Source organism: Lepidothrix coronata, unplaced genomic scaffold (genome assembly GCF_001604755.1).
Source record: "Lepidothrix coronata isolate B3197 unplaced genomic scaffold, Lepidothrix_coronata-1.0 Scaffold17, whole genome shotgun sequence".
NCBI lineage: Eukaryota > Metazoa > Chordata > Aves > Passeriformes > Pipridae > Lepidothrix > Lepidothrix coronata.
In genome coordinates, this window is record NW_016690197.1 from 8,553,816 (window position 1) to 8,577,366 (window position 23,551).

General features: G+C 41.8%; 1 protein-coding gene across 18 annotated transcripts in view; it reads left to right on the top strand.

Moving 5' to 3' along the window:
• Positions 1-23,551, top strand: part of SORBS1 (sorbin and SH3 domain containing 1) — a 238,672-nt gene that overhangs the window by 153,622 nt on the left and 61,499 nt on the right. For 9 of the 18 annotated variants that reach the window (XM_017806938.1, XM_017806937.1, XM_017806939.1 and 6 more), the window contains 4 exons: positions 16,757-16,812; positions 17,658-17,723; positions 19,693-19,788; positions 22,382-22,501. In XM_017806938.1, the coding sequence (XP_017662427.1) occupies positions 16,803-16,812; positions 17,658-17,723; positions 19,693-19,788; positions 22,382-22,501 (292 nt within the window). In that variant the 5' untranslated portion in view covers positions 16,757-16,802. Of the gene's footprint in view, positions 1-7,931; positions 8,089-16,756; positions 16,813-17,657; positions 17,724-19,692; positions 19,789-22,381; positions 22,502-23,551 lie in introns of those variants that run through there. The other 9 variants (XM_017806947.1, XM_017806948.1, XM_017806936.1 and 6 more) reach the window with 8 other exon arrangements.

Sequence of the window (23,551 nt, forward strand, 5' to 3'; positions counted from 1 at the left end):
CCAGATTTAGCACTGGTGCTTGCTTGCATGGTAATAGAGAGCAATGGATTCATTGCCCCATCTGTAAGAGGCCATTAGGTTAGATTTGAGTGGCTGTCAGCATGTGTGATGACTTGGTATAGATTTAGAGCAGACAGGAGCTCTTGAACTGGGATTGAACTGTTGGGGGGGTAAATTACGGAGTTGATGATGATCAGACCCTCAGTGTGGGCTACTGGCCTAGGTTTAGGGTAGCTACAGACAAGACAACTACAAATACTGGTGAAGCTGATTTGTTTTCTTTAGAGGAGATGGTGTGAGGTCTTTGGTACTGTTTGCTCTAAGATTAAGTCCTGGAATAAAAGAGACTTGACAGTTCTGAGATGAGGTTTGATTTTCTTACTTGCCTGAGGCAAAAGTACCTCAGCTTTTGAGAACTCTGCATTGAAGCAGAAATCTTAGACATGATCAAGGCTGAGCCTCACATGTCAAGCTCTTGAGGCCATTTTTTCCCCTTAGGATGACTGTTCTGTAGAGCCTGTTTGTGATCAGGAAGGCAAAGGTCAAAGCAGCAGTTACCAAAGACTGAATCTGTGGCATCCTAGACAGGGCAAATAAAATTCTTTTTGGCTACTCCTTTCTTTTTTACTAAAAAGCTGAAAGCATCAATCTCTCCTGTCTCTCCCCTTCCCTTTTCTCTGCATAGATTCTCTAGTGGTCTCACATTTCAGCTCTGTATGATAATCTCAAGTCCTTTCCCATATAACACTGTACCTGATGTTTGTCTCCGTGCCAGTCACATCAATACTCATGTTGTGATTCTCAAGGGTTGCTTATGTCTCTCTCCTTTGAGGATATAGAGCCCCTCCAGCAGGGCTATATCAGCCTCTTGCGTGCTGAACATGCAGCAGCTGTTGTCAGCCTGATGGCGCTGTCTTTTATGAACTAGTTCTCTCTGAGGAATGAAAGTTCAGGATGTTGGAGAGGAAGCTGGATAAACTTTTGGGAGGTATCAAGCCAAATTCTACGTCATTCTCCTACTGCTGCCTTATAAGCAAAATCACGTGGACCCCACTATTGAACTGTACAACAACTTGGTCTCTTCTAGAGATGGGCTGTTCTACACCAGGCCTGAATGTGATCCTGTACTTTGGCTGCAAAAAGGAGGGAAGCTCCGTCCCCTCAGTTTAACTGCTTTAGAGGGAAGAGATTGTGATACTTGGTTCTTCTCCAGCCAGAAAGACGCAATCAGGCATTGATCTGGAAAAAGAACATCTCCAAGAAGCCTTGATTCTCAGAGACGTGCCTGGGAGTCACAGTGCCTCATGCTTGTGCTGTGGCTGACTTATGTCATCAGCTAAGCGATGACATCTGCATTTCCTTCTTCCCTTATCTTCGATGCCTTTTGGCTGTCAAGTGACATCAAAGCATGGCACATCTATTTTTCAGGGAGTGCACAGCATTGAGTACCAGGGCCTGGATAGCCCATATAGAAGTTTGCAGGAGAATGACTTACTCTTTAGCCCCTATTCCAGGTTAGGTGGAGCTCTGACTGGCTCTTTTTACATCACCTTTTTATGTGAGAGAAACTTATTTGCTTTTCTGTAGTCTGATTCTTTTCCTTTAGTTGGAGGCTCATGGGAATAGAGGGAAGTAGTTGTATACCATGCTATTTTGTATTTATGTTTTTTAAGATCAAATTAAGGTGTTGTGTTGGTTTTTAATGTGACTTGTAATGCATGCTGCAGATCAATTACTCAGTTCAGACCTTTAATCCAGGACTGTCACTTGGTGAAGACAAAACAGTTCCAGGCCTGTCAAGCTGGACCAAAGGCACAGAAAGGGTGGGGAGGAAAATACCTACCCGGTGTACCAGGAAACAAAGTAAATTTATGAAAACACAGTGGGTATATCTTGACTGTGTCTTTTGCTGTCATAGGTGAGGAGTCAAAGCATGGAAAATGGTACAGGAAGTCCAAGACTCAGAAATTATTTCTCCCACAAAGGAGAAAAAGTGCCAATAGTGCACACACAGAACTGTTCAGAGGTTGCTAAAGATTTGCTGTTCTTATTGATGGCCAGATTTTCCAGGGTCTGCTGCTCAATAGCTGCTGCATTATTCAGTTCTGGAATTCATTTCTTCAGGTGAATGCTGAAGGTTATTCAGACAGGCTGCTGTAAGGTGCAACAAGTCTTTCACAACTTTCCCTTGAGACAGAGCAGAATGTCTTCTAGAGGAAGGTGTTGCCCAGAATGTCATTTTGGCTCCAGCCAGTTTGTCACACCAGCTCCACACTGGTTCTGCCCATCTTAGACTGTAAAGAGGTTTTAAGTGGTGCAGCACTGTGCCAAAAACCAGAGCAGTGACAGTGAGAGTGAGTTTATAGAAAGGAGGAAAATGGAGTTTCCATTTTTTTCCATTGAACTTTTGGGAACAGATGGAGAGTCGATGAGGCAGAGATTCTGGAAGGGACAGTGTGTTTCAAATGTTTTCCTTAATGTCTTCCCAATCTGCTCATAGATTCATAGCTCCTTGTCTGTTTGGCACAAGGCAGTTAGTATAGGATGTGAAAATTTCAACGCCCTTGGGTCTTCAGAGGTGGATGTTTCCCAAGGCCTATTTAGCTGTGTTTTTTGGGCTAAGGAACTTGATGCAGAGGGTCGTGGGAGCAGCTCATGGCCTGATGGGCAATGTCTTTGTTTACTTCATTCCAGGTCACTAAAGTGTAGGATCTGGACAGAGACAATGACCCAGTAGCATCTTAACTGCATGCTGTACTGTTGCTAATAGGCTAGTCCTGCCTCTTCTAAATGGCCAATGTGTTTTCTTTGGGGTTTTTTTGTTGGTTGTTTTGTGTTTTGGTGTTGTTTTTTTTTTTAAAATCTGGTTAGAGGCCAAGAACAATCTAATCAGAGTCCAGCAGTGCACTGAGCAGCAGTCATTATCATTACTTAGTCATCCAGTTGCTGTTTCTTTGCTCTGACAAGAAGTGTTTGTGTGGTGGGAGGGGATGGGGGAAGATAGCTTTTGTCTTCATCTCCTTGAAGAGATTCAAGCACTTTTCCTCTCAATACACCTGTACCCAAGTGTTGCCCTTAGAAGACAGATTTAAAGTCAGTAAGGCCTTCAAAACTCTTTGACAGCCACAGTTTGAGGGAGAGGAATCAGCAAGAAGGGGGAACTTTAACTCTCATTAACTCCTAAAGGAAATGACTTTCAGCTGTGAACTGTGAAATATGATTAGTCTCTCATTAGCTTTCATAGTTACAAATGTAACTGGTTAATAATTCCAGCCAGCTGGCCAAGTTAGAAGCAAATCCAAATTTCTCCTCAGCCTGGTGTTTTGGGCTGGATTTCTGCTTATTAATGACACACATAGCAAATACATTGACCAGAACTGCTGGGGCTTAGTTTCCATGAATGCCCAGGCTTGTCTACTGGATGGCATGCTGCCTCTTTTGGCTCTGCAGTTCTGTTTCTGGAGAACAGAAGATCAGCTGTGGATAGCCTGATTTGTGATATTCACTTGTTTTTATCAATTAGGGTGCAGGGAAAAGCATTGCAGGAAAATACTGAGATGTAGAGAGAGCACAGTCTGAATTTTCTTTGCTGCTTCTACAAGCTCCCTTCTATACTGCACTCCTACCTCTCCTTTTTTTACTCTGAACAACTTAGCAAATCACTTGCTTCCATTTTGCCAGAGTGTAAATGGCGATACTGGGTACAAAGGGCATGAGATGCTTATGTGTGGGTGAGGATGCATGTTTTGTTGATTGTATGCTGTAACTGTCATTAATTTCCTTAGGACTTGGGTAAGCATAGCTGAGCCCTAAGTTTTTCCCCTGGAGCGTTGCATTTAGCAGGTCTGAATTCCATAACATTGCTTGGACCAGGATCAGCTGCTGTGCAAGGTAGAGGAGCAAGGTTATACTTTCTTGTATGTGTGGGAGTTTAAATAGGTCAGCAGATCAGTGGGAGCTGGGAGAAACTGCTACTCAGGTGACTGCTAAACAGCTGGTCAGTCCTAGCTTGCGTTGGTGTGAGTGCTTTCCAGCTTCTGCTGAGTTCTGCAGTCAGAAGACAACAGCAGCAGATGCCACTCCTCTCACTGAAATTTCTCTCAGGATGCTGTAGATCCCAAATGCTGGTAAACTGTGATCCTACCAGGTAGTATTTCATTCTGTTAAATTTTGTTCTGTCAAATGAGGGATCACCAGTCCACAGCACAGCCCTTGTCTCCAACAGCTGAAAGGGACATTAGGACAGTTCTTCAGCAAGGAAGATGAATTATGCATTTGCTTTTCTCAACCACCTGAGAAAATTTTCTGGCAGTTCGTCTTGTGGTCCATGCTCTTCTTTCTGTACATTTAGAAGGCTATGTGCTTTCACTGGATTAATACATACCTTATTGTTACAAGGACCGCTTGCTCTTAACCTCTGCCCTGCAGACTTGGACTCCTACTGACAGATTAAGTTCCTATCTAGAGCTCTTAGAAGTCCTGTATACGTCTTTATAAGGAGTTTTGCTCAGTCTCCAGTGACAGTCTGAACGCCTCATGCCTTGCAGACTCAGCTATAAGTGCTTCCTGAGTCCCTGTGCAGTTGCACTGAGCGGCCTGGCATATTGTAGGGGCTGCTGACAGCAGTATTTCATTCGATGGTGGTGCTGGTTCCTATGGATTTTAGCTAGGGAGGACTGAGCTGCGGAGTTCAGGCTCAGGTCTGAGGCATCCATGGGGATCTTCTGGGTGTTGGGAGCCTTGGGGCAAGGTAGAGCTCATCTTTTATAGCAGAGAGGTTGCTGTAAAACTATCCCAACCAAAACCTGGGTGGCTGTTTTGTAACAAAGCGGGAGCTCCAGCCCAGCAGGACGAGGATGCTGTGTGAATGAGTCTGTGCTCATTGACAGTGCTGGGTGGAACTCTAGCAGCAACGTGTTATTTTGGCTGAGTTTTGTTTTGCAATTCAAACCCCAGAGCTCAACTAAAAGCATGAGCATGATATAAGTTTGCTTGCCTTCCCTGTCCATCTGCAGAATGAAGTAACCTTAATCACTTTTGTTTAGCATCTCCCAGATCTATCAAATTACATTGTTTTCTAAACTGCGTGTCACAGCACCTCTGACCTCTTCTGGTGGCTGGAAAGCCTAGTCCCATGGCATATTGGGGTGGGCGTAAAAGAACTAGTGTGGCTGTGGGACATTTATCGAAACCGAAAAACTGTGGATTGTACAGCAAAACTTTCCAGGGTAGCTTGTAACTGGGACAATTACTCTCTCCAGTGAAAGCAGGCTTGTTCAGTGGCTACTAGAGCAGTGGTCCAGAATACCCTAGAACTGGCATCTGCTTCTGTTATGCCAAAGACTCCCTTTGTTGTTCAGATTGTTTTGTCCCTCTTGCTATTTCCTTCAGCTGTTATGGTGAAGTTATCTTTCACAAAGATATTATGGAGAAAAATACAGCAGTGCTTGTGTAGCAATAGATGCCAGGAAAATTGTGGTGCACAGTACACTAGTTCTGTGGGTTGATGGTAAACCAGCAACATTTAATGAAGCTTTTTATCCTGCACTCAAGGTTGACTTTGGAAACAATGAAGTTTGCTGCCCTTCACCCAAGTGGAATAGCAAATTCTGTGAAAATGCAGTTTTCCATCCAAGTAGTGGTCTGTAGCACAAACTCCTCCCTCCTTGCCAGGCTGTTTGAAAGTTCTCTAAGCTGGTTCCTGCAAAGACCAGAAATGTTTCAGACCCTGTCATTGAACTGACGATCCTAACTTTGGACCTGAGCTGGTTTCTGGATCCTTCCCTACTTTGCCCCTCCCTAGGTGCCATGCTTTTGTTGACTAGCTGTAGTTTTTACAGTGTGGTTGTTTTAGTCTCGGTCATTTTTATTACCTGAAGACAAACTATCAGGGGCTTGTTTATGAACCTCTGCTACACAGCAAGTGTGGCTTCCAACTGACATGCTCTCGTGTGGTCCAGGCTCCACAACAGACTTGAAGGAGATCAAGGAGGTTATCTTGAGTTGTGAGGAGGGTTTCCTGTTGCGTACTGTTGTATAAATAAGTATGTTTCAAGTATTTGGTGCTGGTGATGACTGCACAGCTTACTTTGGACAATGGGGGGGGGGGTGTTTAGCTTTTCTGGTTTGTTTTTGAGAACAACATGGGGTTAGGTTTTGGTGGTTTTTGTTTTTTGTTTTTAGGTTTGTTTTTTTCATATAGGAGAGTAGGATCTGACCACTCAAAACATACTGTTTTCCATCATCCTCTATTGTGACTGTTGATATATCTGAAATAACCTTCTTCCTCCTCCACCCAAACCAAATATACCTGACTTGTATAGGGACTGAAATCTAAACATAGATCCAAACCTGAGTTTTGCTAGTAGCATCTGATATCTGCTGGGATAAATGAAATCAAAATCCCAGGAACAAGCTCCCCAACATTAATCTTTGGGATGAGGTATTAAATGTGGGCTCTTGGGCCCTTTGTTTACTTGAATTAGAACTACCAGTGGCATGTTCACACTGAGGTTTGGGATTGGTCTTAAATGAAGTAAAACAGAGCAATTTCCCAGCTTCTTCTGGCCCCTTGGACAATATACGCAATCAGAATTGTGCCTAATTTGGTTAACAGTTAAAAGCTTCATTTGATGGGAGGTAAATATTGGGATGCTAAAAGATGTATTGGGGAGGAAAATGGAGGACTTGCGTTGCTGACTGAACCTCAGTCGGCATTTCACAGTGCATCAGTATGGGTTTATGTGTGTAGGTATTTGGAGACCTTTGTTCTGTCCTTTGCTAACATTTTACTGAAAGAGTCAGAAGTTAGAGTAAGCTTTGACTCACAAAGTTTGCTCTGTGCCCTTCTGCAATCAGCAATTCTTGCCATCTGTGTTGCTTTCTAGGTCTTGTTTGAATGCTAATGTTCGTCTTGCAATAACTTTCAGCATATTTTATCAATCTGTGAGTGTGGCAGCAGATCAGTGCCTGTACATGCATATTTGAGGAACCAAAATCCAGAGACAGGCCGCAAATGGAGACACTCAGGAGTTAAGAAAGCCAGCAGTGCTGGTGACAAGGAAAGTAGCAAAGGACTTGGGAGTTCCTTCACATTATTTTCACTGTTGGGCTACCACTTGGTCTTCCATAAGCCAACCTTCAAGGTCTGAGTTGAGGGAGTCTTATTCCAGTGGTTTGTTTAGTAGGCATGTGCTGTGGAAGGAAGGGTGATTCTGTGCTGCAACTCATCTTGCTCACTAACAGGCTGCCCAGGCCTGGGGATATATGAGTATACCCTCGCTCTCCTAAAAGCTGGCACCTCCTCCACTCCAGTGCAAGTCTTAGGTTACCTAAAAGGAAGCCAAGCTGCACTGTGGTGGGGACACTCCACTCTAGGGACACCCTAGTACAGCTTGTGGCTCAGAAGCTTTTTTGATGCCTGTTATGATGCCCATGGAGTGAGCATATAATATGTACGCAGTTAGTTTCCCCTTGTGTCATGTCAGGTATTTATGCTACAAATCTCAACTGCCATATGCAGAAACTTTAGCTGCCCCTTCAGCTCCTACCCATTGAAATAGGATCTGTCATGCCAATGCTAATGAAAATTTTCCTTCCTTCACAAGCAGATGCTGCCTGGTTTAAAAAAAAAAAAAGGTGCTTTTTCAAGTACTTTAATATCTCTTCAAAGTCTTTCTGCCACTTCTCTTCTGAAGTGCATCCCATACCAAAGCTACCATGGAGTGTCACCTCCAACCTTTTTCCCTTCTCCAGCTCCAGAGCTGCAGGAAGAGTCTGTCCTTCCTGCTGACAGGGGCAGGGGAGCGACAGGCAGGCTGGGTGGGGGTGGCTGTTGGTGAGCAAGCCTAGTGACAGGATGGAGTGACTAAGAACCAGCTGGCTAATTAAAGCACAGCAGTAGGAGGAGCAAAGTATTTAAGGGTGCCAGAGAGAGAGAGAGATGCCTCCACAAATTTCTTGTTACACCTCAGCAGCCAAGTGACTGGGCACCACAGTGAAAGATTTCCTTAACTCTTTCGTACCTCTAATGGAATGAAATCAAGAGACTAAGAAAATGGCACCATTGACTGAAAAGCCTGAATCAAGGTAAGGACACTGGTAGGATTTTTAGTCACAGTTAGTCAAATCTAGCTCTCTTAGAGCTGCTGTGGGCTGAATTGTCAGGACTTTACTTGGCACTGGTATATGCTAATGTGCACTGAGTGGGTAGGTCTGATGGGGCAGTGCACACTGCTTTTCAGAATGCTGCTTTCATTTGGATAGGTATTTCCAGTTGCTGATTGAAAAAAGAGGCAATATCAAGGTAGTGATACATGGATTTGTGTTCTCATTAAGAAAAAATGGGCATCTTCTCGCCTCCTTACCATTTGTGATTGGATCTTTCTCCAAATCATTTTTATGGGAAGGAGAGTTTGAAATCAGTTCCTGAATGTTGATTCTGAGTCTGTTACTAAAAGGAAAGTGAAAAGGGTGGATGTGGAGTTCTCAGCAATATGTGGATTTGGTCACCTGAGGCTGGAGGAGTCAGAGGGAAGTGAAGATGAGAACTGGCTTCGGGAATGTAACTTTCTTCTATTTCTGGAGACATTTGGAGTATCAGATTGTTGCTTCACCCATCAGTTTGGTTTTCTGCACAGTTACTGTGTTCTGTACTAGTGTGTAGGTGACTTTAGAAGCAGCACAGTCCAGCAAGGCTAGCAAGCCAGCACTCCAGCCTGAATTCCCTGGCAGACACAGGTTTGCTGTCTGGCCTTGGATGCCTGACAGTGACCAGCCTTTTGAGTTTTGCTGAGACCATACTGTTTCTGATATCCAGGTGGATGAATCAGTTCCATGGCAATTTTTCTAGCGTACCAATGCTTCCAGGTTGGCAAAGGCTAAGGAAAATGACCCTGTCTAATTTCAGCTTGTTTGTCAGAGGTGTGTTGGAAGTATTATGTGCCTGGTTCCCCATGTGCATTGGTTTGACTTAGCTTTATGTGGTTCCCTGGAGGTTGGTGCAGTTGTGTGTAAATGGGACCAACTCTCAAACTGATTTTGTTTATTCTGAAACCATAAAAAAACCAACCCTGTAAGGCTGATACCCATAAGACCCTGTTACACTATGCCAGCTCAGCTGATTTCAGATGTTGCATAGAGTAGAGGCCCAAGTCTTCCATCTCTGTGTAAAGTAGGACTATCACCTATACACCTTAAAAGTGTTAGCTGTTGCTTAGTCAGTGTTTGTACAAAGCTTCAGAATAGCTAATGCTAGAAGAGGTCATAATTAAAAATTAATGTTTGGTGTGGTTGCCACAGTGAGCACTCATTAATGCCTGTGCAATTCCTCTGCCTTGCGCAACTGGAAATCTCAGGATGTCTGGGGTGGTATAAGGTGGTCTGTAGCATTAAAGTATCTGTTTTATATGTCAGAGGTGCATCAGAATATTCTCTCTACCCCCATTTTTGTGAAATGGCTGTAAACTGGATTTGAACTTTGTAATACTTGTCAATCTCTAATTAGTATTTCTACTTAATGCAACTTCCTCTTATTTACTACTTCACTGTTTGATAGTGTGTGACAGAGGTGAAGACAGCCTTTGTAGTCTTTGTTATACAAAATCATGCAAGGGAAGCTGCTGGATGTTGTTTAGATGATCTAATTGATAGTATTTATAGAATGCCATTCACTATACTAAATGCAATGCAGTGTTTGTGTCCCTTGATCCTGCAGTCAGCTGAATGGATCCATTGTTATACATAATGAGGGCTTCTGGAATTTGTGTCTGTTTATTTACAGCAGTTGTTCTGCAGAAACACAAGTGGCCCCATATCAGAGGTATACAGAGTTAAGTGCAGTACCCAGAGCACTCCAGCTGCACTGCTCTTACAAGTAATCTCACAACAGCTTGGAACTGAATGAATCTTCTGTTTCTTCCAGCTGAAGCATAAAACCAGCATCTTCATGGCTAGGAGTGGCCATTGCAGATTGTCTGAAAGATTTTCCTATTGCAACAAAGATAAGTTGGATGTCACTGAATTACTTACCCCTTAAATATAAATAAATTCAGTATATATATATATATAATTTCAGTAGTTACGTGCTCCCTGCCCCAATTCCTGTATGAATCTCAGTTAAGTGTCCTGAACAGTTCCAGGTTGTGGTATGCTGTTAAGTCATTTACAGCTTTCCCTCTGGAGCTGGCATCCTGAGAGCTGAGCTCAGTGAGCTCCCTTGTATAGGATGTACATTGGCTTGTTTATATAATGCTTCCATCTATGAGGTGTGAGCATACCTATCACAGATAAATCTGAACAGAAATTTCAACTTCTGCTGCTCTCAAGTGCTGTGCTTTGTTTGTCCTGCTAAAATGAATGTGAGATTTTATTTAAAATAACCTAGAAAATTTTATTTTTGTTTCTGAAGTTTCAAAATGTTAATGTGAGCTGCTTGGGTGTATGGGTGTGGCAGAAAGGCATTTGTTTCTTCAGCAGACACCCATGATATATGGGCCAAAGCTACTGTCACCATGATCTCAACCATCAAACACTAAAGACAGAGGGCAGTCATGACAGACTCAGGAGGAAGTCAAAGCCCAGTTACAGTGCATTTGGAATCTATTATCATGAGAAGAAATGTTTTTGACTGTAAGGTGATGGATGTGAGCAGTTAACTTATCCAGAGGGAACCGGTGATGCACTGTATGTCGAGTCTGCTCTGTGCCAAAAAAACCCTCTGGATGGCTGTTTTTCAAGCCCCGAGTGTAGCAGAGCAGGAGCTTGATGACTCAAGCAGGAGCCACCTTTCATCCCCACAACCCTCCAGGTATAAGTCAATGTCACTTGAGGAAGGTTCAGTGGCTGGTGTGAAATTATTCCAGTCTATTTCTTTGCAGGGAGGTTCCCGTAGACCTCAAATCACTATCTGAACTAGCACTAGTCGTGGAATTCATTTTAGTAGACAGGTCAGAATGAGAATGGTCAAAAAAAGCTGATTTACCTTTTAAACTTTGCTTGTCAGCTGTTGGATATGTCAGCTGTAGGCTTTGTTCTCCGGTTCTGTGACGTTAAGTGGAGTTTAGACTTTGGCCTGATGATCTTTTACAGTCTTCTGCTGTTTGTCAGATTTTAATGAGATGGGTAACAACGTGCCAATCAATTTCTTTGGAAATGCTTGTTTACAGGCTTGTAAAACGAAGACTCAGAGGTGCAACTGCTTTCAAAAAATGCACGGATGGGGGTAAGCGCGAGGAGGAAGAGCTGCTTAAACAAAAAGATTGTATTGGTGCTAAACAATTTAGCTGTAGCTGTTCATGAATTTAATTTAGATTGTGAATTAGAAAAAGCATTCAAGCCATAAGAGGAATGAGTTCTGGAGCAGGCTTCCAGGAGGAGTGGTGGAGGCGGGAAACCTTACCAGTTTTAAGCTGGAATGTGAAGTGTTCTTGCACAGTATTGTATGACACAGTTGCCTGCAATAGCATGGGAGTAGGCTTGATGACCCAAGAGATCCTTTTCTGCCCTCTGCTCCAAAAGTGGTGACCTTGAACTGAGTTAACTCAGGTTGCAGATAAACTTTGTTTACTCTGAAGTGGATGACTGTAAGATGACTTAGTTCAAAAGCATCTCTGAATTCTTAAAGCCACATCTCCTAGTTTACTTTTCCTTTTTGACTTTTGTTATTAAGAGAGGCACATTCCCCTTACATTGCCCAAAACCTGGCACATGCCCCAGATAACTTAAGTTTGCCAATTAGGAAGGAAACAAACACATATTATATTAAAAGAAAAAAATAGAGAAGTAATACTGCATATGAAATGTGCTGTGTTTCTTTATTGTAACAGCTGTAAATTCAATTATTTATAAGAACACCTTACCCAACCTGATGTTTAATGCTGCCATTTGTTTCATTTAGTGATCTTTCAGTGCTCTCTCTCTGCTGTCGTAACACGTGCTGAAGAGCGTGGGGATGTTGTTGTCTTGTACAGAATTGGTATGATTCTTCTAAGTGCACTGCTTACTTACTCAGTCTTTTCATGACATTTATTCTTAGGAGCATAACGTCTTCTGAAGGAATGACATGCTGTTCTTTAACCCTTAAAATAAAAATGACAGGCAACGTATTTCAATATTTCAGAATAAAAGATAATGATACTTGGAGAGAGAGCTGATTGCCTGGGTTAACCTGGAACTGCCTACTGTATTCTAGTTATTTTTCTTCTTGCCACGTTTTATGTGATGCAAAGTGGAAAGTGCAGAGATGTGCTTTCCAGCAAGTTCCTTTAAGCAGAGGAACCTGCTGGTAGGAGGCACTGACTGCAGTGCAGCCGCTTGCCATCTTTGCAGATTTGGGACTCCGCATTGCTGACATGGCTCACTGAGCGGAGCCTTTGGGTCAGGGAGACTGGTGGCGTTGTGACAAAGGGTCTGAGCCTGGAGTGAAAAAAATGAGTGCTGCCAGTGATGTGTAAGACATGACCAGGTAAAAAGTAAGTTTGGTGATTGGTAATCATCCTTTAAGTCTGAAAGCTTACCATTCTTCTGAAAGCCTCAACTCCTAGATTATATTAATATAAATAAGAATTTGATATTAAATTTAAATGCAGCCTCAAAACACTTAAAGCTCATGTATAAAGAGAGAAAACTTTGAAAATGTGAAAAATTCAGAACTGAGAAAATAAAGCAGGAGTCTAAATCTCAGGAATATAAGGGACCAGCCCAGTAAGTTTTGAATCCCCATCTCATATCTAGCAATTGTTTTAAAATCCTGTGAGTCATCAGAGCTGTCAATAATAACAAGAGAAGAAACGAAAGGAAGTTGCTTCTCCCCACACTCGCATTAGACCACCAAAAATAACCACCGCCTGCGACTCTTAGCTGAGATACCAGTGACTTAAGAGCGTGTGTCCTTGCTCAGAACTATTAATGAGCTGTTTGTTACCCCCTGCCATTGTAGGGGGAGTACTCAAACCTTTAGAGCATGTGAGATAATCCAGACACACTGTACAGAAGTAGTTGCCACTTATCTGCATTCCTCCTAAATAGGCTTCTGAACACACTGCTCTCTTTTCCACACCAAGTAGGGAAGGAACTGCAGCCTTGGAAGAAATGTGCTGTGGGTGAAAGGGAGGAAGGAAATGTTAAACATCTGCCTAGAGGTAGGACTGAACTGACAAGGAGTTGGTGGATGTTACATATGGACATTGGCATGCTCAGGGCTACAGCTGCTGGCTTATGCCCTGAGGAATTCATTACCTTTCATTGTGTTTAGAATGTCTGCAGCTTTGAAGCCTTTGTTGCTATGTCTGTCACATTTCAGGAAAGGCACTAGTTCCAGACTGGTAAGGAGGTTCTGGTTAGCTGGTTAGAGCAGGGAGCTGGAAGGAGATACGTGGGGGTTTTGGTTTTGAGTATTTTTTTTTTTGCTTTGTAATTTTTTGTTTTCTTTGCCTGATCTGTCAGTATGGGTTCCTGTGTTTTTAATACTGACATGAGGGATTTCATTCTTGGTTCCCTTTGAAAGGCTCCCTTCTGAAGTGCTGCTGTGTGTACTTGCATCAACGTCTAAGGAATGGATTGGCCATGTCTACAGGAAGTTCTTGAGGCAAACTGGGAGCAGCAAATGTTTCCAGAGCCACCTGCTCGGTCTGTCAAACCTGACAGAGACTGCTCTGTCTAAGGATGTTACATCCAAACATTCACGGCACGCTGGCTTACAGCACGTACCTTCCCAGGTGTTAGAGCAGGCAACAGTTTGCTATATTGGGACCATGGAGCCAGATGTGCAATCTGGCTGGTTTATCTGGTCCCAAGAGCAACTCAGGACTGAGACAGGCCTAATAGGACATCAGTATGTGGTTTGGGTAAAGTATATGGGAGACAGGTAGAATAACTGTAGTCCTGATGCAAAGAGTTGCCAAAGCACGTTCTCAACTCCAAACATGCAGATGTCAATCTAAACAAGAGTTAATTCTACCTGCATACAGCAAGTCTGTATGCAGATTCTCAACTGATCAAAATCAACTTTGAAATGGAGTTTCTGGAATTAGACCAACAGGGGCTCAGGATTAGTTACACTCACCCTGAATATGTTGAATCCATTCTGTGTATGGGAGCTCACATTAAGCATGTGTTTGTGTGCTTGAAGGATGTGGATTAGTTTCACAGTAAGTGAACACTGGATGTTTGTTATTTTAATTGAATTCTATAATTGTTAGGAAGTGTGGGGATATTTGGGAAAGTAATTTTTATAGCTCTAGTTCTAATGAGTTTGTACACATCTTGCATTTTAGCAAGCTTCTTTAATTATCACTTTATTTTTAGCCTCAAATCACCGTTTTGTAAAAAGTAATTTGTTCCATTAATGCTAAATAATTGTACCTTTTTTTTTGTGAATTCTTTCCTAAATGCTTTTGTTAATGCAATGGAAGCCAGTACTTCACACTGCAAGCAACGTCAAGACTCTTGAATCAAAAAGACATCACTGAAAACAGTTTTATGGCATTTGTGCTGTCACTGTTTCTAAACAAATGACTGTTTAAAAAGTATAAAGGATGTGGTCACGAGTTTAATTGGTCAGATACTGCCATTGTGGAAGGGGACATGTGTTGCTCTGGGATTGCAACAGTAGTGGAACCCTGCCTTTGCCCAGACATGGGAGCTAGTAAATTATCTTTCTATCCTGAAAAGGTAACACACTAAATTATTTTTCCCCTCCTGTTTTATCTTGTATACCAGAGGAAAGCATTGCAACCTTTTGGGAATGTTTGGAGTGGAAGAAACTTTGTGTTGAATTGCATGAAGCCTATGGAAAGGGCCAGTGTTGAGTTAAAACTTCAGGGTACCAGCAACCTCTTCAGCTTCAGAGAGGGATTAATCCTACAGCTGAGTTGAGATTTTTTGCAGTACTGCCCCTTCTTGTGGTTTTCTCCCTGCCCCATGGAGGGACTTGTATTTATCCCAGTCAGTTTAGCATGTAACATTTTTCTATGTGTAGAATAGTGTGATATTGCTACAAACCTCCTTAGGCTGGATAAGCTATCATTTTAGGCTGTTTCTTTCTAGTTTGCTTGAACTAAGGCACCTTTCTGTAATGGAAACATATGGAGATCAGAAAGACCATTATTATTAAGTACATTTGTCTGTGTTTTCAGGCTGTGTCAACCATTACTATTTCAGGGTACTCACTGCTAATATGAAATGGTAGAAACAAAAAGCAGATACTGTATGGGCAGGCAAAGTCAGGCAGCAGACCTTTAATTTGGACTCGGCTTTTGTTGACTGGTTTTAGATTGCACCTCCCACTTCACACTGTATTTTACTGGGATCAGCTTGGAGTTAGGCTGCATCCTGCTGAGCCTTCACCAACCTGCAATATATATCTTGAATGGATATTTTAGTGAACAAAATATTTAAATAATTAAGTATTGGCAGCTGTTCCTAGGGTGGCATGCTGGGGATCCCAGATATTGGCTGATTTTATGGACTCTTCTGTTACTATATTTGCTTCTTGAATTTTCTTTCCTTTTGAGTGTCTGTTGAACATGCTCATTGTGTTCTGGCTGGTATGACACAAATGCTAGTTAAGAATGGGGACGCTTGAAGCAAGAGAGCAAATTCAGTTCCCTGAAGGAATTTTCCACCTCTTAAAAATGTCTCACTGCTGCCTCCAGTTCATGTAACAAGAAAACAAATATTTCCAGCTCTCTTGTTTAGTTTCTTGTTTCTCTGAGCAAGTTCCCCCTATACTTCACTGATTGCAGTCTTTGTTTCTGCATAATTTCATGGTTTCAGATACATATTTCTACTTGTGTCATGGCAGCCATTAATTGTCTGGAGTTACACTTTATCTCACTCTCTTTAGCACTAACTTTTTTGGGGGGAGGGGGGAGGTGGAGATTGGAACACAAAATTTTAAAGGGTTTTTGATTCAACCTAGGACCTTTAGAGAGTTGAGAGATCTTATCAAACATGGACTTGTTTTGTAGAAAGGCTGCTCTTTGGCTATTCAAACCAATATCTGTGACACTGAAACCTGTTTGTCTGCTGCAGGTATCAACTCCCCACAGGAGTGAGTACAAATAGGCCTCAGAGTTGTCCTCTGTCACAACCATTAAATTTAACTTTTTTCTTGTCTGATCCCCATCTGGTATTTTTTCTCTTGGGTTGGTAATTTCACTACCTTTGGTTCCAGAAGGATTAAAGCTTCCAATTTTCAAGTTTCACTTACTGGAGTCTGATCCTGAAAATATCAGCAGCATCACAGGACTGGAAATGATTGGTGCAGAAGTTAATAGGCATTTTGACAAGTGCATCTCTTCTGTAATGTAATATCTTTCAAAGGAGAGACAAACTTTAATCTGAGCAACAGATTGCCTTGAAATATGGAAATGCTCTAAGTTGAGGGGTTTAAAGCTTTTAGTGTCACTTTGATTTTTAAAATTTTTTTTGAAAGGTGATGCATGTTTTATGTATTAGAAACTAGGCAGACTTGTACTTTGCCCTGTATAGACCCTTAGGCTTTAATCAGTATATTTTAATTGAATATTGAAGATTAAAGTCTGGAAGTAGTACCTATATTGGGTGAAAATACTCTTTAATTTTTGATAATTATCAGCAAAAAATGTATCTGGTGCTTGACACAAATCCATTTGGCATTTGAAACTATTTTTTTAAAGAAACTGTCTTGACTCTTGTGAATGTTCAGTATCGTGTCCAGTGCTTTCTGGGCTGACATGAAACATAATGTAATCATTCTGCCTTTCCCTTTAAACAGACATAAACAAAATCCAGAAGTGAAAAAGGAAAGTCCCTCTGCCACAATGAGCTCTGGTAAGTCTCTGTTTTCTACTTGCTGTCATTGGCCTTCCTTTTTATTACTCATAGTATTCCTGTCTGTTTCTGATGCAATTATTTGCATTTGTTGTTTGAATTTGACCCATAATGCTAAAAAAGTTAGTAGAAACGTCTTGAGCTGGAGTAGGTCACTTTGGCTTATTTCAGTTTGGAATACAAGAATTCAGAATTACTGATTACCTGAAAAAATTATCTGAATTTGATGTGTTTTTGTAGAGATGAATTCGGGTTTGACATCTGGATAGGAAAAATCAGCTCTTCAAAAAAAAAAAAGGGGGACCAGGAAATGGGGGCTGATTGGGAAGAGGAAAACTCCTGGCCTTGCCCAGGGAACAGGCTAAATCAGAGTGAAAAACAAAGCAGATGCCATACTAAAGTGCCATATGTAGGATCTATGGGATAATATTCCCCCTTGATTTTAGCATTTTAGCAAGTCTCAACTGGAGTATCATGTCCTGGTTTTGGCACCACATTTTGAGAAAAACATGAACTGTTTGAATGGAGTCCAGAAAACTATGACCTCAGAATTTGGTTTAAGCACTGATAAGCTTACAGGCTGTTAAGCACTGGAACAGGTTGCTTTAGGGTGATGCTGGAAGTTTGTAAGAACTCATTAGGAAAACATTTGTCAGCAGTAACAGAGGTAGATTTGTTTCTGTCATGGCTCAGGAATAGGGCTTTAGATGACCTTTGGTGGCCCTTTCAAGCACTGTCTTCTGTGTTTCTCTTAATTCACAAGAGCCAGTTTTATTCTAGTCAGCTCAGGATGTTGCAGACTTGAAAAATCTTTCTTGAAAACCTCTTCTTCATTTGTCTTGCAGAACATGAAGAAATTGATGTTGCAAAAACTGTTGTCAATGGGCTGAGCAGCAACGGACAAGAAAAAGGTGGGTTAAGAGCTTCAGAGACATCTCTGCAGCTCCCCCTGCATGTCAGCTGCGTGATGTGGTTGATTTCCCCGGGAATTCACTGTAGCAGGGGTTTCTAAATTTAGTTGGTGTGGCGACTGATACAAGAAGAACCTTGTGCTGCACCATGCTAATAGCAGCAGCATTTCTTAGCTCAACAAGTGTTCTTTGTTTCTTAGAAGTGGCAGGCTGGACTTGCCTCTTTGTATATTTTTAGTGCTGTTTTGAGCAAAGCTGTACACTACTTGCAGTACTTGTGACCACCTGTGAATCAATATCTTAGAGTGTTGAGACAGCATGGGTTTATGGGTGCCTGTGTGTCAGTGAGAGGTGGAGGTTTAAGACCAGGATTAAAAGGCAGGAACTAACCATTTAAGTGATTAAAAAAAAAAAAATTGAAACAAACTAGTCTTCATATTAACGTCAACAGGTTTGCAGTGTGCTTTATAGCATTCAGTTTTGTATGGAGATAGTGTCTCTTTTGGCAGGATGAAAGTATGTGGTTGTATGGGTTGGTTTTCTGCTGGTTTAATTTCCTTTCTTTTCCTTTGATGTCTTTTTATAGTGGTTATTATTTTGACTGCATTGTGGATGGATAAAGTCAGTCAGTTTCAGAGCAGAACAGAATTAGGATTGTTTCCTAAACCACAGGCTGTTTGATTTGGGATCTGTTGTATTCACAAGGTCTCTAGTGCTCAGGGAGAAGCACGGAAAACAGGATTTGATTTGGGTTCCTCTTTTATAAAAAAAAACTTAAACCAATCCTATCAAATTAAAAACTAATGATTTTCTGAAGTTTGAAAAAATTCTGTCGAGCTCTTCCCCCATCCTTTTGCTTGAGATCCCTTTCCTAAGTTGGTGAAGTCTATGCTTTCCAGTTTTGCCAGGAATCAGAAAGATCTGCCACAAGAGGGGGTGTACACACCACCCTGATGTCAACGTCTCCCTCAGGCTGGCCCAGTGCTCAGTATTAGTGTGTAAAGTATTAGAAATGTGGTGGTTCCTCTTACTCCTGATTTTGCAGGCCTGAGAGAGATGCCGTGGAATGTGAGGAGGCATCTAGCATTTTGCAGCTAATACATGCAGAAAACAGGTTCTAAAGGAGAAAATCCTGACCCTGCAGAAATCAAGAACGCAAGTTATTCTGGTAGAGTCATGATATCCAAGATGTTTATCTTAGCAGGTCCTGTTGAGCTTCACCTCTGAGTAGTTTTGCCTTTTTTCACAATGATCCTCGTTTGTACCAGTTGATTTGAGCAGTTTTGTAACAATTACTAGGATTTTGCTTAGTGCTATGTGTGGTTTTCCCCAATGTTACTACATCTAGTATAATTAGTGTGCTAGCTGATGGAGTCCAGTAGAAATCTCTTCAATTTACTGTTTATACAGATGGGGTTTTTTTCTGAAATAACTACATGGATGCTACTCTTTGGCATGGGACTATTTTCAAGATGATTTCACGTTTCACTTCCTTCTGTTGCTGAACTTGTAAAATATGTGCCATAAAATTCAGAATTCATGTAATGTTCTTCTCTCAACATTTCAGTCCTTGTTTTTTCACTTTATTTTGTTTTAACTGAACCATATTAATGTTGTACTTAACATTTTTATTTTTGCATGTAGTGTACCTCAGTTAAATGACTACACTAAAATTTTTTGATGGCTTCTAAAAACTAATGCTTCCAGATTCTTTTCGCCAGCAGCATCGTGGCAGTCAGCAGTTAGTCCATTCAGTAAGCAGTTCTGTATGCTGCATAAAACAGACACATCCTGAATTAGGGCGAACGAAGGGATATTTTTAACGGTTGCATCATTGCTCTGTAGACTGCTTTTGTATTTGAAATTTCCTGCTATTGTGTCTCCAAGTACATTAGAAAATTTTGTGGCATGCTTCCCAAACTCTGTTCTTCCCTTTTTGGATGTGCCATTTACACTTTTGTGTTTGCAGCTGTTGGCGTCCCTTTATGTACACGCTCTATTTCTGCCGTTAAAATAATCCCTGTGAAGAAAGTGAAAAGTTCTCCTCACCTAGTGCTGCCTACAGGTATCTTCTTCCTTCCTCCCCCGCCACGCATTAGTTGGCCGTCATTCTCTCTCTCCTCTCTCTCTTTCTCTGTCTCTCTACTTCACCCACATGCTTTGGCTAGTTCTCACTTCATCCTCTTCTCACTCGTCCCAGAACTGTAGATTTCATCAGTAGGTAACGCAGTTAGCTCTTGATGGCACAAATGCACTGTTCTCAATTATGCTGCTCCTCTGCAGACATAATTGTGTCTGCTTGAATCTGGGATCATTGTAAACTCTTCTACTAATGCTTGATTATGAAAAATACTATTATTAAAGACTTATTTTGAACCAAACTCCTGATGAACCAAAGAATGTTTCCTGCATATCTTTGGTCTTTATGAAAATAAATGGTTCAAGCGTAGTTCAATGTTGGTGGGATGGTTTTGTTTTTCTGTACATACATTGAATTTAATCTTCATATGAATAAATAAGGATGTTAGGCTGCCTCTCACCCCTCCACAAGCACATGCTTGCACACTAAAAGTACAAGATTGTTCTTGTACTTTCCTGGATTTGGACAATCAGACTAGTCTAACTGATACTGCTTGTCTCTCCTAATTTGTTACACATGTGCCTTGTTGGACTAGTGCAGTGCTAATGTCCTGTTTATTACCATTTGCTGGATTTCTATGCTGAGATATTCAGATTTCTGTTTCCTGTCATTTCACCTAAATTGTGAGGGAATTCAACATCTTAGGTATTTGTCTTCATCTCCCAAGATGAAATAGTCTGGCAAGATTTTATTTTCAAAACATTTTTTTTTTTTAGTTCAGAGCATTTTTTTCTGACTCTTATTCTTTTGGCTCGGTATACAGGTTTAATATGTTGTATGAAAAATAAAAAAAAATGCATGGATTCCCAAATTTGATTCTGCTCCAATATGATGAAGAAGGTATTTAGACATATATGACATGTTGAACTCTCAGTGTTTCCGTTTCTCTCCAGTGCCTGTGAAGGGAATATAGGCATAGGGTAGTAGAACAGCTACTTTGCACTCTTTGTGGATGTCTGAATTAGGCCCAGTGACTCCCAACCTTAGAGTTCCACTACTCTTAAAACTGGAGTCTTGGAACTTAAACCTTTGTCCTGTGATTTGAAAGTGAGTCTGTAGAGTCCTTGGGCTGCATGTTTTGCAGCGCAGATGGAAGTGATAACCAGAACTGCACTCTTGGGCAAAAAGAATCCTGACCCTTTCTGAATCATGTGAAAATGAGTTGAAGTCAACTTCTATTTCACAAAGCAGAAGGGTCATCTTAGGTTGTGATCAGGTGTGTGGTGTGAGTGCAAATGTGTCATATTTAAGGATTAAGCAGCTTTTGATATGTCTGTGTGGATAGTCTTTCCCCTTACAGAGGCTGCATCAATGCTGCCTAAGTTAACTAGAGGCTGAATTGTAGTAAAGTATCCTCTGATTTCTTACTTACTCCATCCTTTCTGGAGTCCTAAATATGGGTCTGGAGAGGAGCTGCATCCCTCCCCATACAGAGGTAGCATGATCCTTACCTCATAAAAATAAAAATCATTGTGTTGTCACTTGTGTAATGCAACATGTGCTCAGTACCTCTTCATGCTCCCTGTGCAGCATCATAGTAGGTATCTCTAGGTAGATAGGTCAAAGTGAAGTCTGATGGCAGCTGCTAGATTACTGAGTGCATGAGAAGAGGAGCTGATGTGTTTTTCTCTGGAAGTAGCTTAGAGAAGTGAGAGTTTCTTTAGGCTTATTTTTTCTGTAGGTATCTGAAAGGAAACAACTTCCCAGAAAGATTTTAAGTAGGGGGGAGAAAGATAGCTGTGAAGCACTGGTTTGTTATTACTTAATAGGATGACAGGAGGAGAAACCCCAAATCCACAGACTGAAATGCACAAAGGTAAGCCTGCACAGAAACTGTGCTGAACTGTGCCTCAGCAAGGACACTGGTATGATCTGGTATCTGGTTCGCTGGTTGATCTGAACAGGTATATGTTAAATCTCCTTCTAGGTTTTGAGAGTTGGGTTCCTGTGTCAGAAGATGAAACACTGCCATGAAATGAGGAGATAGCAAGGAGGTGGCTTGCAGTGCCCTGCCTTTAGATCATATTCAGCATAGCTACAAGATTATGTCTTTCAGTGGTCATAAGTTTTTTTTTCTCTTTCAGTCCTCCACAAAAGGCAATTTTAAGCTTCAGCACAAAAATCATATTGCATTATACCACTGGGACATCCCCTATAGAGGAGCCACAGGTGTAATGGTAGACTGTCCTTGCTAGCACAGTATCTCCATGCAAAGCAGAACAAATAAAGCCAATGGACCTGTGACATCTGGTTCAAACATTCATCCCTTTTTCCTCCTTTCTTAGCTCTGTTGCTCCAACTCAGAACTTAATGCTACATTCATCAATTACATGAATATGAAACTGCTTTGATTTCTCAGTGCTTTAAATACAGAGCTAATGTTCATCTGCACCAACATTACTAGATTGATTCACCTGGAGGCAGCCATGCTAAAATTACTCTAGAGCTCTGATGGCTCCTAATAGCTTTGTATCATCCCTTTCTGTGTGTCTCCTCTATGCATGTGCATTTCCTGTAGAAACGGATCCCACTAAAGTCTGCAGTGGAAAAGGAGCTGTAACCCTCCGGGCAACTCCAGCCCATGAAGGGAATCGGAATATCGCTTCGCCATGTCCTCAGGATGTTGAGCAACCTGCAAGTAAGTGGGTGGAAGGTTAACTGGAATATGTTACTTACAGTAACCTCAAGACAGGTCAGTCCAGGCTCTTGGGATGACTATTTAGCCATGGTTTAGAGCCCAAAATTCTGTAGCATAGTTGGAAACCTCTTGCAAGACCCAGACCAGTAGAGGGAGACTGACTTGTGTTTTTTTCCTAGTGCAGTTTTCATGACCACTCAGTCATTGGCTTAAGTTTGTCATGACTGCCAGAATCTCTCAGTTCTCTTTTTTTTATTATTTTTTTTCGCCTGGCTGGCCCGTGTCACCTCCTTTTATCCCAGGCGTGAGGTGGAACAGAAAGAAGCTGAGTGGTGCTACTGCCCCCACAGCTTTCAGTTGGGTTGTCAGGGGAGCGGGGATAGCGTCCCAGACAGACAGTGTCGCCACAGAGCTCTGCCATCTTTCAATAGCAGACGTGTAATTACTTAATTGTAGGAGACAGGCAAAGCATAACAAACCTGGCCAGTGTCGTGGGTCTGGCAGAGAGGATGAACTCCCAAAGGCAAGATGCCGTTAAGAGGGAGGGGGTAAAACTTGCTCTTGAAAGCAAAGCATACATCGTTTCTGACTGTATTGTTGGTGAAAGGGCAATTCCATTAATTCCAGCCCCAATGTGCCGATTTCTGCTCTGTCTTCTCGCATTCTGCCCCACCCGTGACCCTACCCCCTTTTTACGCTTGCCATTCTCTGTTGCTTCACTCTTACCCCCCACTGTTGCCTCTCTCCTTTCTGTTGATGGCTTCATAAATTTCCAACAGCTTGAATGGCAATGAGCCCATTACTATGGAAATCAGCTCGTTAATACTTCCTTTGCTTACTCTCTGAATCGCTTTATGAAATGTACTTTGGAGCTGGAAAAGCTTTTTGCATATAACTTAAACAGCAAAATGAGGGGTAGGGAGGAGCCCAGCGGGAGGTGGGTAAATATGTGATGAGACTGCTGCATGTAGCTGCAGGGACTGCGTTGTAAAGTGACATCGTATCTTATAACTCCCCTTATGCACTTAACCTGCAAACCTGATCTATTTG